At 43.5% G+C, this 13,475-nt stretch overlaps 1 protein-coding gene across 3 annotated transcripts; it reads right to left on the bottom strand.

The window, feature by feature from the left end:
* Window positions 1–6,572: 6,572 nt before the first annotated feature.
* Window positions 6,573–12,373, bottom strand: LOC115140818 (gastrula zinc finger protein XlCGF57.1-like). 3 transcript variants are annotated; one of them, XM_029679199.2, is made up of 4 exons: window positions 12,297–12,373; window positions 8,523–8,902; window positions 8,346–8,421; window positions 6,573–8,091 (listed from the first exon to the last, which is right to left on the bottom strand). In XM_029679199.2, the coding sequence occupies exons 2-4, from the start codon at window positions 8,868–8,870 to the stop codon at window positions 6,707–6,709; spliced, it is 1,809 nt and encodes a 602-aa protein (XP_029535059.1). In that variant the 5' UTR covers window positions 8,871–8,902; window positions 12,297–12,373; the 3' UTR covers window positions 6,573–6,706. The 3 variants fall into 3 exon arrangements, with proteins under 3 accessions (XP_029535059.1, XP_029535061.1, XP_029535060.1); XM_029679201.2 differs by lacking the exon at window positions 12,297–12,373 and adding an exon at window positions 11,470–11,556; XM_029679200.2 differs by lacking the exon at window positions 12,297–12,373 and adding an exon at window positions 11,212–11,377.
* Window positions 12,374–13,475: the final 1,102 nt, after the last annotated feature.

The raw sequence follows: 13,475 nt of genomic DNA, 5'->3' as shown, positions 1-13,475 counted from the left end.
GACATAGCATGGCTCGTTATAGGATTATATTACAGGCAGCAAACTCTACTTACTGTTGCAGCCAACTAGATACTGTTTTGAGCTGCTAGTAGCCTAGTCTTTGTAAATGAGAACAACACAACGAAGGCAAATTACTTTGTATCTTGTAAATGCTCAACGACAGAATGGCACACAGCTTCACTTTCCTTTGTTGACGCCTTAAAACGTTGCACTTCCGGGTCTATGTCCGCAACGTTCCTCCACATAAAGAACAAGGTCGTCACTAGTTACCACATTCACAAAGACATAAACCCCGCATTTAAAAAACAACAACATTATACCTCATTTAGCAGACACTCCTAAACAGTAGTGAATGCATACCTTTTTGTATTGTTCCCCCGTGGGAATCGAATGCACAACTCTGACGTTACAAGCACCAACCTCTACCAACTGAGCCACACGGAACCTATTCTACAATTAAAAAAAAAAAAAAAAACGTGGTTTTAAACCTTAACCACAGTGCTAACCTTATTTCTGAACATATTTTGACTTTGTGGATTTGGTAACTAGTGGAAACCATAGAACAAGGAACCAAATATGGTGTGAAGAAGCCCAGCGGTCTAGACTGACCACTGAGATATAATAAGATTAAGCCTGATGACTTGCACAAAGTTCTTCCGCTGCTCTGTCGTTCGCTATGTACTTTAGTCGGAGACTCCCATAATTGAAGTAGTTTGTGGTGAAGAGGGGCACGAGCATCAAAGTCAACAACATATTTTCAAACCATCGCTTTACCCAGGGATAACTTCTGTCATCATGAAGTGCTCGAGAGGCTAGTTAATGATCATATCACCTCTACCTTACCTGTCACCCTAGACCCACTTCAATGTGCTTATGTAACAGATGTATATCGTACTCTCCTTGCGTTTTCTCCAAATAAATCACATCAGCCAGTGGTCCCAGTTGAGCATAATTTATTTCTGTTGCTGTTGTTAAATGGGAAACAGCACGTTAGTTGTGCAGGGCTTAACGATATTGATGGGTGTCGATGGCAAAATCTGTAGCATGAAGACAACTGTGTTAGCAGTGGCTTATGTGACCATTACATCGGTGTATGCTAACTAACACACTTATTTACAGCAATCATATGCCAAAGCACATCCCAGAAAGCCCCTCAATCCCTAACAGGTACCATATACCCACACATGTATAAATCAGTAACGTACAGAAAACTTGTACACATTGTAAAATAGAAAACAGTATTCAGAACGTGACCTACCCCTTGCATCACATTTACATACTGGGAAGACTTGACGTTCGCGATCTCCCCCTATCTGCAAGCGGGGCCATACACAACACACCTTATTTTCATCAGAGTTGAACCAACCAATAAGAATGCTTAAACATTAAATACACATTTCTTTAGAGGCAAGTGGAAACATAACCAACCCTGTTACACTTACCACCCCAATATATCCACAGAGGATGCCATCGCACTGTCCTATCCCATCTGGACAAGAAGAATACCTATATCAGAATGCTGTTCATTGTCTCTAGTTCAGCCTTCAACAGCATAGTACCGTCAAAGCTCATCATTAAGCTCGGGGCCCTGGGTCTGAACCCCGCCCTGTGCAACTGGGCCCAGGGCTTCATGACAGGCTGCTCCCAGGTGGTGAAGGAATGAAACAACACTTCCACTTCGCTAATCCTCAACACAGGGACCCCACAAGGGTGCATGCTCAGCCCCCTCCTGTTCTCGCTGTTCACTCATGACTGCGTGGCTACGCACACCGACAACTCAATCATCAAGTTTGCATATGACACAACAGTAGTATGCCTGATTGCCAACAATGATGAGACAGCCGACAGGGAGGTGAGGGCCCTGGCGGAGTGGTGCCAGGAAAATAACCTCTCCATCATTGTCAACTAAATGAAGAAGCTGATCGTGTACTTCAGGAAACAGCAGAGGGAGCACACTCCGATCCACATCGAACGGACAGCAGTGGAGAAGGTGGAAAGCTCCAAGTTCCCAGGCGTACACATCACTAACATTCTGAAATGGTCCACCCACACAGACAGTGTGATGAAGAAGGGGCAACAGCGCCTCTTCAAACTCAGGAGGCTGAAGAAATTCAGCAGGGCCCCTAAGACCAATAGAAACCTTTACAGATGCACAAATGAGAGCCTCCTATCAGGCTGTATCACCACCTGTATGGCAACTGCACCACCCTAAACCGCAGGCCTCTCCAGAGGGTGGTACGGTCTGCCCAACACATCACCGGGGCACACTGCATGCCCTCCAGGACACCAACAGCACCCGATAACACAGGAAGGCCAAAAATATCAAACGACATCAACCACCCGAGCCACCCAGCTATCATCCAGAGGGCGAGGTCAGTACAGGTGCATCAAAGCTGGGACCAAGAGACTGAAAAACAGCTTCTATCTCAAGACTGTTTTATTTTAAGGGATGGATCAGCATTTATATTGCAGATAGATTGTTGCTTCCATCAATGTAATTGTCTGCACCATATATTTTGGGGGTAAATATATCCATATACAGTTGAAGTCAGAAGTTTACATACACCTTAGCCAAATACATTTAAACTCTGTTTTTCACAATTCCTGAAATTGTTATTCCTGTTATGTCTATATAGGACTCGTTTTACTGTGGATATAGATACTTTTGTACCGGTTTCCTCCAGCATCTTCACAAGTTCCTTTGCTGTTGTTCGGCGATTGATTTGCACTTTTCGCACCAAAGCACATTCATCTCTAGGAGACAGAACGCATCTCCTTCCTGAGCAGTTTGATGGCTGCGTGGTCCCATGGTGTTTATACTTGCGTACTATTTTTGTACAGATGAATGTGGTACCTTCAGGTGTTTGGAAATTGCTCCTAAGGATGACCCAGACTTGTGGAGGTATACAATTTTTTTCTGAGGTCTTCGCTGATTTCTTTTGATTTTCCCATGATGTCAGGCAAAGAGGCACTGAGTTTGATGGTAGGCCTTGAAATACATCTACAGGTACACCTCCAATTGACTCAAAGGATGTCAATTAGCCTATCAGAAGCTTCTAAAGCCATGACATCATTTTCAGGAATTTTTCAAGCTGTTTAAAGGCACAGTCAACTTAGTGTATGTAAACTTTTGACCCACTGGAATTGTGATACAGTGAATTAAAAGTGAAATACTCTGTCTGTAAACAATAGTTGGAAAAATGACTTGTGTCATGCACAAAGTAGACATCCTAACCGACTTGCCAAAAGTCTGTTTGTTAGCAATACATTTGTGGAGTGGTTGAAAAACGAGTTTTAATGACTCCTAACTGTATGTGAACCTAACTGTATGTAAACTCCGACTTCAACTATGTCAGAAAGAGTCAGTTATACATTTCTGTCCTAGTTATAAACAAGTTATCATCTAGTAGGCTTCACCACTTACCATAATAAGACACACATTTAAATGATATTAATCAAAATATATGTTTGCAAATGTAACATGATGATTGATTGTCTATATAGCTGTACCATAATATTTGCATTGCTACTAAGTAAACCTCCAATTGGTCCCCCCTATTCCACCCGCTAAAATCCATCCACATCCTGAGTTGGGTTGTCATCCCAATGCCCGGCAGACCACCCTCGACCCCCCGGAACCCATAGCACCGGAGAAACCGGGAACCATCCTTCGAAAACAGAACAGAAGTAGATCAACTGCCAAATGCATTTCCATCGCCCTCACCTCGATTTATATTATATATAATTAGCTGTTAATGTTTGTAGTAATGTAGGCAATTTATGCAAAGGATTTTTACATCTCACCAGTCTCGCCATTACCAAAATTACATTATGGCAAGCAATTATTATATTAGCAAACAACTATTGTGAATCTTCCTATATTGTCCCTAACATCTTTTACTCCCTCGCAACAGTTGTGGGATACACACACACACACTCATACACACTCAACCCCTTTCCCCCACAACAACCATAGACTCAGATTCTCAACAGTTGCACCATCCAGAGCCCAACTCCAAAAAGGTATTGATTTACAAATGCATATACAGTTGCAGCTGTATGAGAAGGCCTGCAAAACCGTAAAAAAAAAAGGTCAGAAATGGGGAGATTTGATTAACCATTGTCATGTCCTAGATAATGGAGGTCAGATATACCCCACAGACCACATTCCCAAGCATCTCTATGCAGACTGTTAAATAGCCATCACTAGCCGTCTACCACCCGACTACTCAACCCTGCACCTTAGAGGCTGCTGCCCTAAATACATAGACATGGAATCACTGGCCACTTTAATAATGGAACACTTGTCACCTTAATAATGTTTACATACTGCTTTACTCATCTCAAATGTATTTACCCTATTCTATTCTACTATATTTTAGTTAATGCCACTCCGACATTGCTCGTGCTAATATTTATACATTTCTTAATTCCATTATTTTACTTTTAGATTTGTGCATTGTTGTGAATTGTTAGATATTAATTCACTGTTGGAGCTCGGAACACAAGCATTTCGCTACACCCGCAATAACATCTGTTAAATATACTCTACCGTTCAAACGTTTGGGGTCACTTAGAAATGTCTTTGTTTTGAAAGAAAAACACATTTTTTCGTCCATTAAAATAACATTAAATTGATCTGAAATACAGTGTAGACATTGTTAATGTTGTAAATGACTATTGTAGCTGGAAACGGCTGATTTTTAATGGATATCTACATAGGTGTACAGTGGCCCATTATCAGCATCCATGACTCCTGTGTTCCAATGGCACGTTGTGTTAGCTAATCCAAGTTTATCATTTTAAAAGGCTAATTGATCATTAGAAAACCATTTTGCAATTATGTTAGCACAGCTGAAAACTGTAGTGCTGATTAAAGAAGCAATAAAACTTTCAGTCTTTAGACTAGTTGAGTATCTGGAGCATCAGAAATTGTGGGTTCGATAAAAGACTCAAAATGGCCAGAAACAAATAACTGTCCACTGAAACTCGTCAGTCTATTCATGTTCTGAGAAATGAAGGCTATTCCATGCGAGAAATTGCCAAGAAACTGAATATTTCGTACAACGCTATGTACTACTGCCTTCACAGCATAGCGCAAAAGGTCTAACCAGAATAGAAAGAGGAGTGGGAGGCCCCGGTTCTACACTCATTTAAACTCCTTACTTGTTTGAAACAATGAACAAACGCCACCTGCTGGAGAAAGACAGAGTTTCTGCGAGTTATGCCTTCCTCTTCCTTTTTGTTAATCAGTGGTTTCACGCCGAGGCAGCTCGGTTCCAAATCGAATGCAATCTACTTTCAGCAGGTGCAAAACACGACTACACGCTTGCCTGGGCAAGATTGATCGAACCCCCTCATTGAAAACGACATAAATTAACTATTTTGAGTTAGTTATAAATGGGCGCGTTCGACATTGCAGCCGACTTTAAAGGCAAGTCGAGACTGACTTATCTACAAATCACCGTGCATCATTAACCCTTTAACAAGCACACCAATATATATATAAATATATATATTAGTCTAATGCACTGTTGGCAGATTGTGTCAGCTTATTCAACTACAACCCACAGCCTTGTTGTCCTAGGTCTGGGATTTCAGAGGCTAGGGGATGTTCTCATTTGGACAAAAAGGCTGTCCTCTCCTCGAATACTCTGTCCTCCGTGACCCGGAACCGATAAGTGGTCGACTGTCAATATGTTAGTAGGTGAACTGAGAAATGTCCTCGCACCCTCATGTCAAAGGAAGCACAAGATTATCCTACCCGAGTCCTTTGCGGGAGGGTTTGGAGATCCGCTTGAATCAGCTGTTTAACAGAGAAAAGCAGGCACGTATTTAAAAACGACATGCTACTCATCCTTTTATTCATAAAACTATCTAAATTACTTTTTACTACTTTAAACATTTAATTTGCATGTGAAGGAGTCTTCATACATGTGCATTTGTTTCCACATTTCCTCGCCTCCTCTCTTTGATGACCTTTGACCTTTTTCAAAAAGAGGCGATGAGATGACGGAAGAGTTAGCTAGGCTAATTGAGAATGTCCCTAGGTCCACAATGTGACTATCAAAATGTGGGAATGATAGTGTAGCCTGAAAGCCAATCTATGCTTGATCCACAAATGTGGTCGAAGGTGTGACACAATTGCGAAGCCTCCAGAGGCATGCAGAGGCCAAATCAAGCTCCGTACCACATCGCTGTGCACCTCTCACATTTTGTAACAATGCAGAGGGCACTGTATAGCTCATCATTGGCATGATTGGTTGACGATAAGTGGGGGCGGGAGGTCCTGTATAAACATTGTTCTGGCTACTGTGGCGGCTGCATCTCAGTAAGTGCTATACTGTCACAGCAGTTGGCAGATTTACCATGCAGAGCCTTTAAGAGCTTAAATCAACCCTCTTCAATAGCTTGCATTTCGTAATATCAAAACCAGCCAGTGCAGGCCAATGTATACTGGGAGACTGAAATGTGGGATATGACTCTCTTATTGGCTACACACGCCTCCAGCTCAATCAACAAGTTTGCATATACAAAAAACACCAGAACTACACAACAGGCGTGCCATCTCGCACAGACTATATAGGCCTTTATTGGCATTACCACAACAGAGTCAGGCACAAAACCATCTTCTGTACATCACTGTTCCCTTATTAAATTACTACAACGAGTAAAATACTATTTATATACATTCTAATTTCATCATTCAGTGACATCTAGGCAGGTGACCAGAGAGGTGGTGGGTGCGAGCGAAGGTGCGATGGCAGCGGGGGCAGGAGTATGGTCTCTCCCCAGTGTGGGTCCTCATGTGAATTTTAAGGTGGTTGGCCAAGCGGAATCTCTTGTCACACTCTTGGCAGGGATATGGCCGTGAGTTATTGTGGATCCTCATGTGTCTGGTCAGATCAGCAGAACAGATAAACCGTCGGTGGCATTCAGAACATTCAAATGGCCTCTCCCCAGTGTGGATGCGCTTGTGTTTGGTCAGATCTCCAGACTGAGTGAAGCTTTTACCGCATTCGGTACAGGTGTATGGTTTCTCACCTGTGTGAGTGCGCTGGTGGTTCTTCAGGTGTTCATGTCGGAAAAATGTCTTGTCACACACTGTGCAATGGAAAGGCCTCTCCCCAGTGTGTGTGCGCTGGTGGGTTTTCAATGCTGCACTGTTTATGAACTTCAGCCCACAAACCCCACAATGGTAGTTCCTTTCATTGCTGTGGATCTTCAGATGCAACTTCAGATAATTTCTGTAAGCAAAGTCTTTACCACACACAGTACATTTGAAAGGTCTCTCCCCTGAGTGTGTGCGCAGGTGAAGCTTCAGACAGTCCTTGTATGCAAACCGCTTGTCACATTTGGAGCAGGAGAAAGACTTCTCGCCAGAGTGAATAGTCATGTGAACTCGGAGGCGCCCCATCCGGGCAAAATCCTTTCCACAATCCTGGCATTTGAATGGCTTGACCCCCGAGTGTATCATCATGTGTTTGCAATGACTGCTGGCTTCTGAGAAGCTCTTGCCACACTCCTTACAGACGTAAGGCTTCTCGCCGGTGTGTGTGCGCATGTGAATGCGCAGATTCCGAGGACTAGAGCAGCTTTTGCCACACTCTGAGCATGGCATGCCAATGTTCAGACAGACAGGGCCATTCTCAAGCTTAGTGTCCTCAGGCTTGTGACACTGGTGAGGCCCCAGTCCCCAGCAATTCTTGAAGCTCTTTCCACAGTCAGCGCAACTGAGGTACCCATCGGTGAAAGCGACAGACATTTTGTGCCAAACCTTGCAGTGAGTATGCAGTCTGGCTATGTACTGGAAGCTGCGGGCACAATAGGGGCAGGGGTGGAGTTTCCTTAGCGGGGCAGAGGGGTGGGCCTGACGGGTGTGGACGTGTAGCTGCTGTGAGGTATGGAACATGCAGCTACAGTGGGGACAGCTGTGTGTGGGGGCATACACGGTTTTACTCTTTGAGACGTGGCTTTTCAGCATGGCCAGGTACTGCTTCGGGTGTTTGGTCTTGATGTGATTCTCCAGGAAGTAACAGTCAGTGAAGGAAATGGTGCAGTGTGGACAAGGAAAGAACTGAGAAGTAGAGACTGAGGAAGAGGGAGGGACAGAGCAGTGGAAGGATGGTAGAAAGAGTGAGAAGAGAGCGATGTGAGGAGGAAACAGAACACAAATGTGATTTCTTACATTAACTCATTCAACAATAAAATACTTGAGTAAATATCTTTGCTGAATATTAATTTCAAAGTTTGCTAAATTAATGTTCAAGTGATGTTCAAGTAATCCCATCATTCATTTCAAATGCAGTGTTGAGAGTGAACTGGATGTATGAACTATGCCTTACCGCCATCGGGCTCATCTGGGTTTTCCTCCTTCACCAAACACACTTTAGTGTCTCGCAGAAGAGTCTTAACCACCACCTTATGGATTAGAAAGATGAAGAAACCACAGTATGCATGAACCAAAAGTCAAAACACTCTTATCTAGTTACTAACTGTCACATGTTGGGAACTCTTCTTACATTAGACAATCTTGTTAGCATCACCATAGGACTCCTTGATATCTGGCTACACCCGGTCATTGGATTGGATGTATTTTGATGTTTGATGTGAGTCTTCTGGAAGGAAGGAACTGAACGGTTTTGTTCCTCTCCCATTCCCTGCTGTTCAAAGTCTGTTGGTTCCTCTTTGATTTGGATGGAGCTGATGCAAACCCCTTTAGTAATGTAGGGTGCTTGACTAATGTCTGGTTCTTCTCTATTGCAGTCAAAATCATCTGACTGTCTTCCACACACTGTTTTGATGGGGTCTCGATGTTGTTTAGACATCTTAGTTTTGTTGTGTTGCTTTTTCCCAGGTTTGTTCTTCATCTTGTTGACTGGAGTGCTTCTTCATTTGAATTCTGTGGGGAAAAGAGCAGGTTTTATTGAGCATCACCCTTAGAGAGCTATACCAAGCAGAGATCATACTAATATCGAACCAGGGTCTGAAGTGACGCCTCTAGCACTAAGATGCAGTGCCTTAGACTGCTGTGCCACTCATGATCCCTAAACTAACTAGCTAATGTCTTGAGCTGCTAGGATTTGTATTTCATTAGGATGCCCATTAGCTAAAGCAGTAGCTACTCTTACTGGGGTCCACACAAAACATGACATATTACAGAACATTAATCGATTAGGTACAGCACAAGGACAGAACATACACTTTAAATTAGAATACACACTTTTATACATTTAAGCCTTGGCATTCCATGCATTATATAGTCATTATAACGGCAATACTGCAGCCATTCATTTCCCATACATTGCCATCCTTTGCTCTACCGTTAAAATCGCTTTGTCTAAAAGCCGATTTATGCGGTCAGATGCTCCATATGGATGGTGTGAAGCAAATGGATGGCGTCTCCCAAATGTTGTAACAATGTGGAGGGCTCCATTTAGCTCCTCCGCAATTGACATGATTGGGTCACGGTAGGTAGGGTTGGAAGGTCCTGTATAAACACAAACTCATTCCTTGGCAACTGCCTTTACAACAGATCTGCGCTGCTTGACAAAGTGCAATAAGTATAAATGCCCTGACTTCTGCAGAGGCGTATCGCCGTAAATGCTGCACGGCCAATGCAAACATCAGATTGACCACGTAGCACCTTTAAACAAGTCAGGATATCATAATCTCGCAGCATCCTTGAACCCTGATATAATAATCTCACAGCAGAAATTGTTTTGTAAACACCAGATAGAATCTCAGAACATCAGGGGTGTAGTCATTAGTCCAACCACGAGTTTCTATTGGACACATTCAGATAGGTCCCTCCCCGTTTCGTTCCTTTTGCTTCCGTTAAAGAAACGTCTTGCAACAGAATCAGCTAATGAATAGCCCCTGGAACCATCCTGTCCTTGGTTCTTCCGTTTGACGTCAATCCTATGTATTCGTGTGATTCATAGATGCTACTGAATGCAAGTGCAACCAGATGGGGAGAGGCAATGCAAGAGGGTGTACTCTGCCCAAAATCTGTCCACGTTAAGCAGATCATGAATTATGTATGGGGGTTTTGTATGGGGTCGGGGCAATGAGTGTCGAATTAAGTCAAGATAAAAAAGTAAATGCTATTGTAATACGTGCGGCTTATTTGATATTGTAATGACCTGACTAGATCATAAATGAACAATTGTCCAGACAGAGGCTTGAGTTTGCGAATTGACGGTTTATTGAACCAACTTTACACAGGCTACTGTTTGGGCCGTAGCACACGCCAAATAGATGACAGATAACCCACAAGTCAATCGTGACCTTCTCTTGTGAAGCCCAGACGTAAGAGAGAGAGAACAAAGGCTGAACCTGGTCTTAACTTCCAATGCCCAACCCCCCTCCACGCCACTCCGCCAACCACCAGGATGCCCGGCATCAGAACATTCCAGGCATTCCCGTGATTGGCAGATAGCAGGTTGATTGACATGTCGGACCCCGCGAACACCGGGTACTGGTCAGTACAACACAACCACCTCCTAGCCTAGCACATAACACACAGCTGTCTGTGCGGGTCGCTACAATATAATAGAAGTTTGGTAATGCTTAGGTTATTACGAGTGTACTGATATAAGTGTGATGCACTGACATCCCGGCAACTTTGAGAACATCACTTTATACTAGAGCTGTCCCTGTTGAAATTCAAGACGGTCTACAGGCGTTGGACGTTAGAATATTCAAAAACGAGATGTATCCACCTATCTAAAGAAAGCAATAGGGGGGACCTCGCCGTTGTGCTCTGTTGACAACGAATCCCCATTGTTAGGGCGGAGACACACGCATCGCGTCATTATTTTTTTTTTTTTTTATTTCACCTTTATTTAACCAGGTAGGCTAGTTGAGAACAAGTTCTCATTTGCAACTGCGACCTGGCCAAGATAAAGCATAGCAGTGTGAACAGACAACACAGAGTTACACATGGAGTAAGCAATTAACAAGTCAATAACACAGTAGAAATAAAATGGGCAGTCTATATACAATGTGTGCAAAAGGCATGAGGAGGTAGGCGAATAATACAGTTTTGCAGATTAACACTGGGGTGATAAAAGATCAGATGGTCATGTACAGGTAGAGATATTGGTGTGCAAAAGAGCAGAAAAGTAAATAAATAAATAAATAAAATTTAAAAAAACAGTATAAAAACAGTATGGGGATGAGGTAGGTGAAAATGGGTGGGCTATTTACCAATAGACTATGTACAGCTGCAGCGATCGGTTAGCTGCTCGGATAGCTGATGTTTGAAGTTGGTGAGGGAGATAAAAGTCTCCAACTTCAGCGATTTTTGCAGTTCATTCCAGTCACAGGCAGCAGAGTACTGGAACGAAAGGCGGCCAAATGAGGTGTTGGCTTTAGGGATGATCAGTGAGATACACCTGCTGGAGCGTGTGCTACGGATGGGTGTTGCCATCGTGACCAGTGAACTGAGATAAGGCGGAGCTTTACCTAGCATGGACTTGTAGATGACCTGGAGCCAGTGGGTCTGGCGACGAATATGTAGCGAGGGCCAGCCGACTAGAGCATACAAGTCGCAGTGGTGGGTGGTATAAGGTGCTTTGGTGACAAAACGGATGGCACTATGATAGACTGCATCCAGTTTGCTGAGTAGAGTGTTGGAAGCCATTTTGTAGATGACATCGCCGAAATCGAGGATCGGTAGGATAGTCAGTTTTACTAGGGTAAGCTTGGCGGCGTGAGTGAAGGAGGCTTTGTTGCGGAATAGAAAGCCGACTCTTGATTTGATTTTCGATTGGAGATGTTTGATGTGAGTCTGGAAGGAGAGTTTGCAGTCTAGCCAGACACCTAGGTACTTATAGATGTCCACATATTCAAGGTCGGAACCATCCAGGGTGGTGATGCTAGTCGGGCATGCGGGTGCAGGCAGCGATCGGTTGAAAAGCATGCATTTGGTTTTACTCGCGTTTAAGAGCAGTTGGAGGCCACGGAAGGAGTGCTGTATGGCATTGAAGCTCGTTTGGAGGTTAGATAGCACAGTGTCCAATGACGGGCCGAAAGTATATAGAATGGTGTCGTCTGCGTAGAGGTGGATCAGGGAATCGCCCGCAGCAAGAGCAACATCATTGATATATACATTATATCCAGTATCTTTGGTGCAACACACGACAACGAAAATGCAATAATCACATGGAGTTTCACAGAAGTCGTTAACGAGTAGTCTCGTCTTTGTTGATAAGAACAATACAACAAAGGCGAACATATTTTATAGCTCGTAAAATGCTCAATGATAGAAGGGCAAACACAGCCTCGCCTACCTTTGTCGACGCCATAAAAACACCACTTCCTAGTTTATGTCCTTAAAGTGCCTACTAAACGTGGCCTTGACCAATCAGGTAATGGATCCTCGATATGCAGCGAGTTGGAGGCGGTTTATTGATGTGGATTCTTAAAGCAATATTCCTAAAAAAATAATAATACTGGAAATGTGTGGTATGTTTCTCATAATAAAAATAGGTATTATATTTCAATAATAACAGGCCTCTTCTGCTGTCAGAATGTGGGAATGATACTGTACATTGGTTCCCAACCGTTTTTAGTTACTGTACCACCAACTAAATTTTGCTTTGCCTGGAGTACCCTTGAAGTATCCCATGTGCATTTTACCAGTAGGTCTATGGTCTCATGTCTATGCGTTTTCTCAAGTACCCCCAGGGTACCTAGGCTAGTACCCCTGGTTGGGAACCAATGCTGTACAGGACAAAGGTGATATCAACACCACTGCAGGCCAATGATGGTTCTTATCCATGTACTGGTACAAATCAGTTAATGACAGGATGGGTGGTTCTCTGTTCAAGTAGGAACCCTGTTAATCCATGCACATAGTGTAGATCAGAGGAGGCTGGTGGGAGGAGCTATTGGAGGACAGAATCATTGTAATGGCTGGAATGGAAAAGGGGAGGGGCAGGTTTCTGGGGACAGGCAGAGAGGTGGGCCTGGCGGGTGTGGACGTGTAGCTGTCGTGGTGTATGGAACATACAGCTACAGTGGGGACAGCGGTGTGTGGGGCCATACACTCTTTTACTCTTTGAGACTTGGCTTCTCAACATGGCCAGGTACTGCTTCTGGTGTTTGGTCTTGATGTGGTTCTCCAGGAAGTAACAGTCAGTAAAGGAGATGGTGCAGTGTGGACAAGGAAAGAACTGAGGAGACAAGACTGAGGAAGGACAGAGATGGGTGGGAGGAACAAAGGTAAAGAAGGGTATGATAAGAGGGGAGAAAGGGAATGGACAATGGGAAATGTCATTTCTCTCATAAAAAAAACCCTTGCTGACATTTAGTTCACCTTCAGTCATTTAATCCTGTGAGACCCAAGGATTTTTGCATATCTGTTTTTGCAACACCTAAAAAAATCATCTAGTTCAGAAAGTTTCTTGTCTTATTTGTTCTACATAGTCACTGCATCTTAGAGATGACAGTATACAACAAATGTTTTT

This window comes from Oncorhynchus nerka, linkage group LG14 (assembly GCF_034236695.1).
Source record: "Oncorhynchus nerka isolate Pitt River linkage group LG14, Oner_Uvic_2.0, whole genome shotgun sequence".
Classification (NCBI taxonomy): domain Eukaryota; kingdom Metazoa; phylum Chordata; class Actinopteri; order Salmoniformes; family Salmonidae; genus Oncorhynchus; species Oncorhynchus nerka.
Note: the sequence above shows the minus strand (reverse complement) of the source record. Positions and strands in the feature narration are given on the sequence as shown.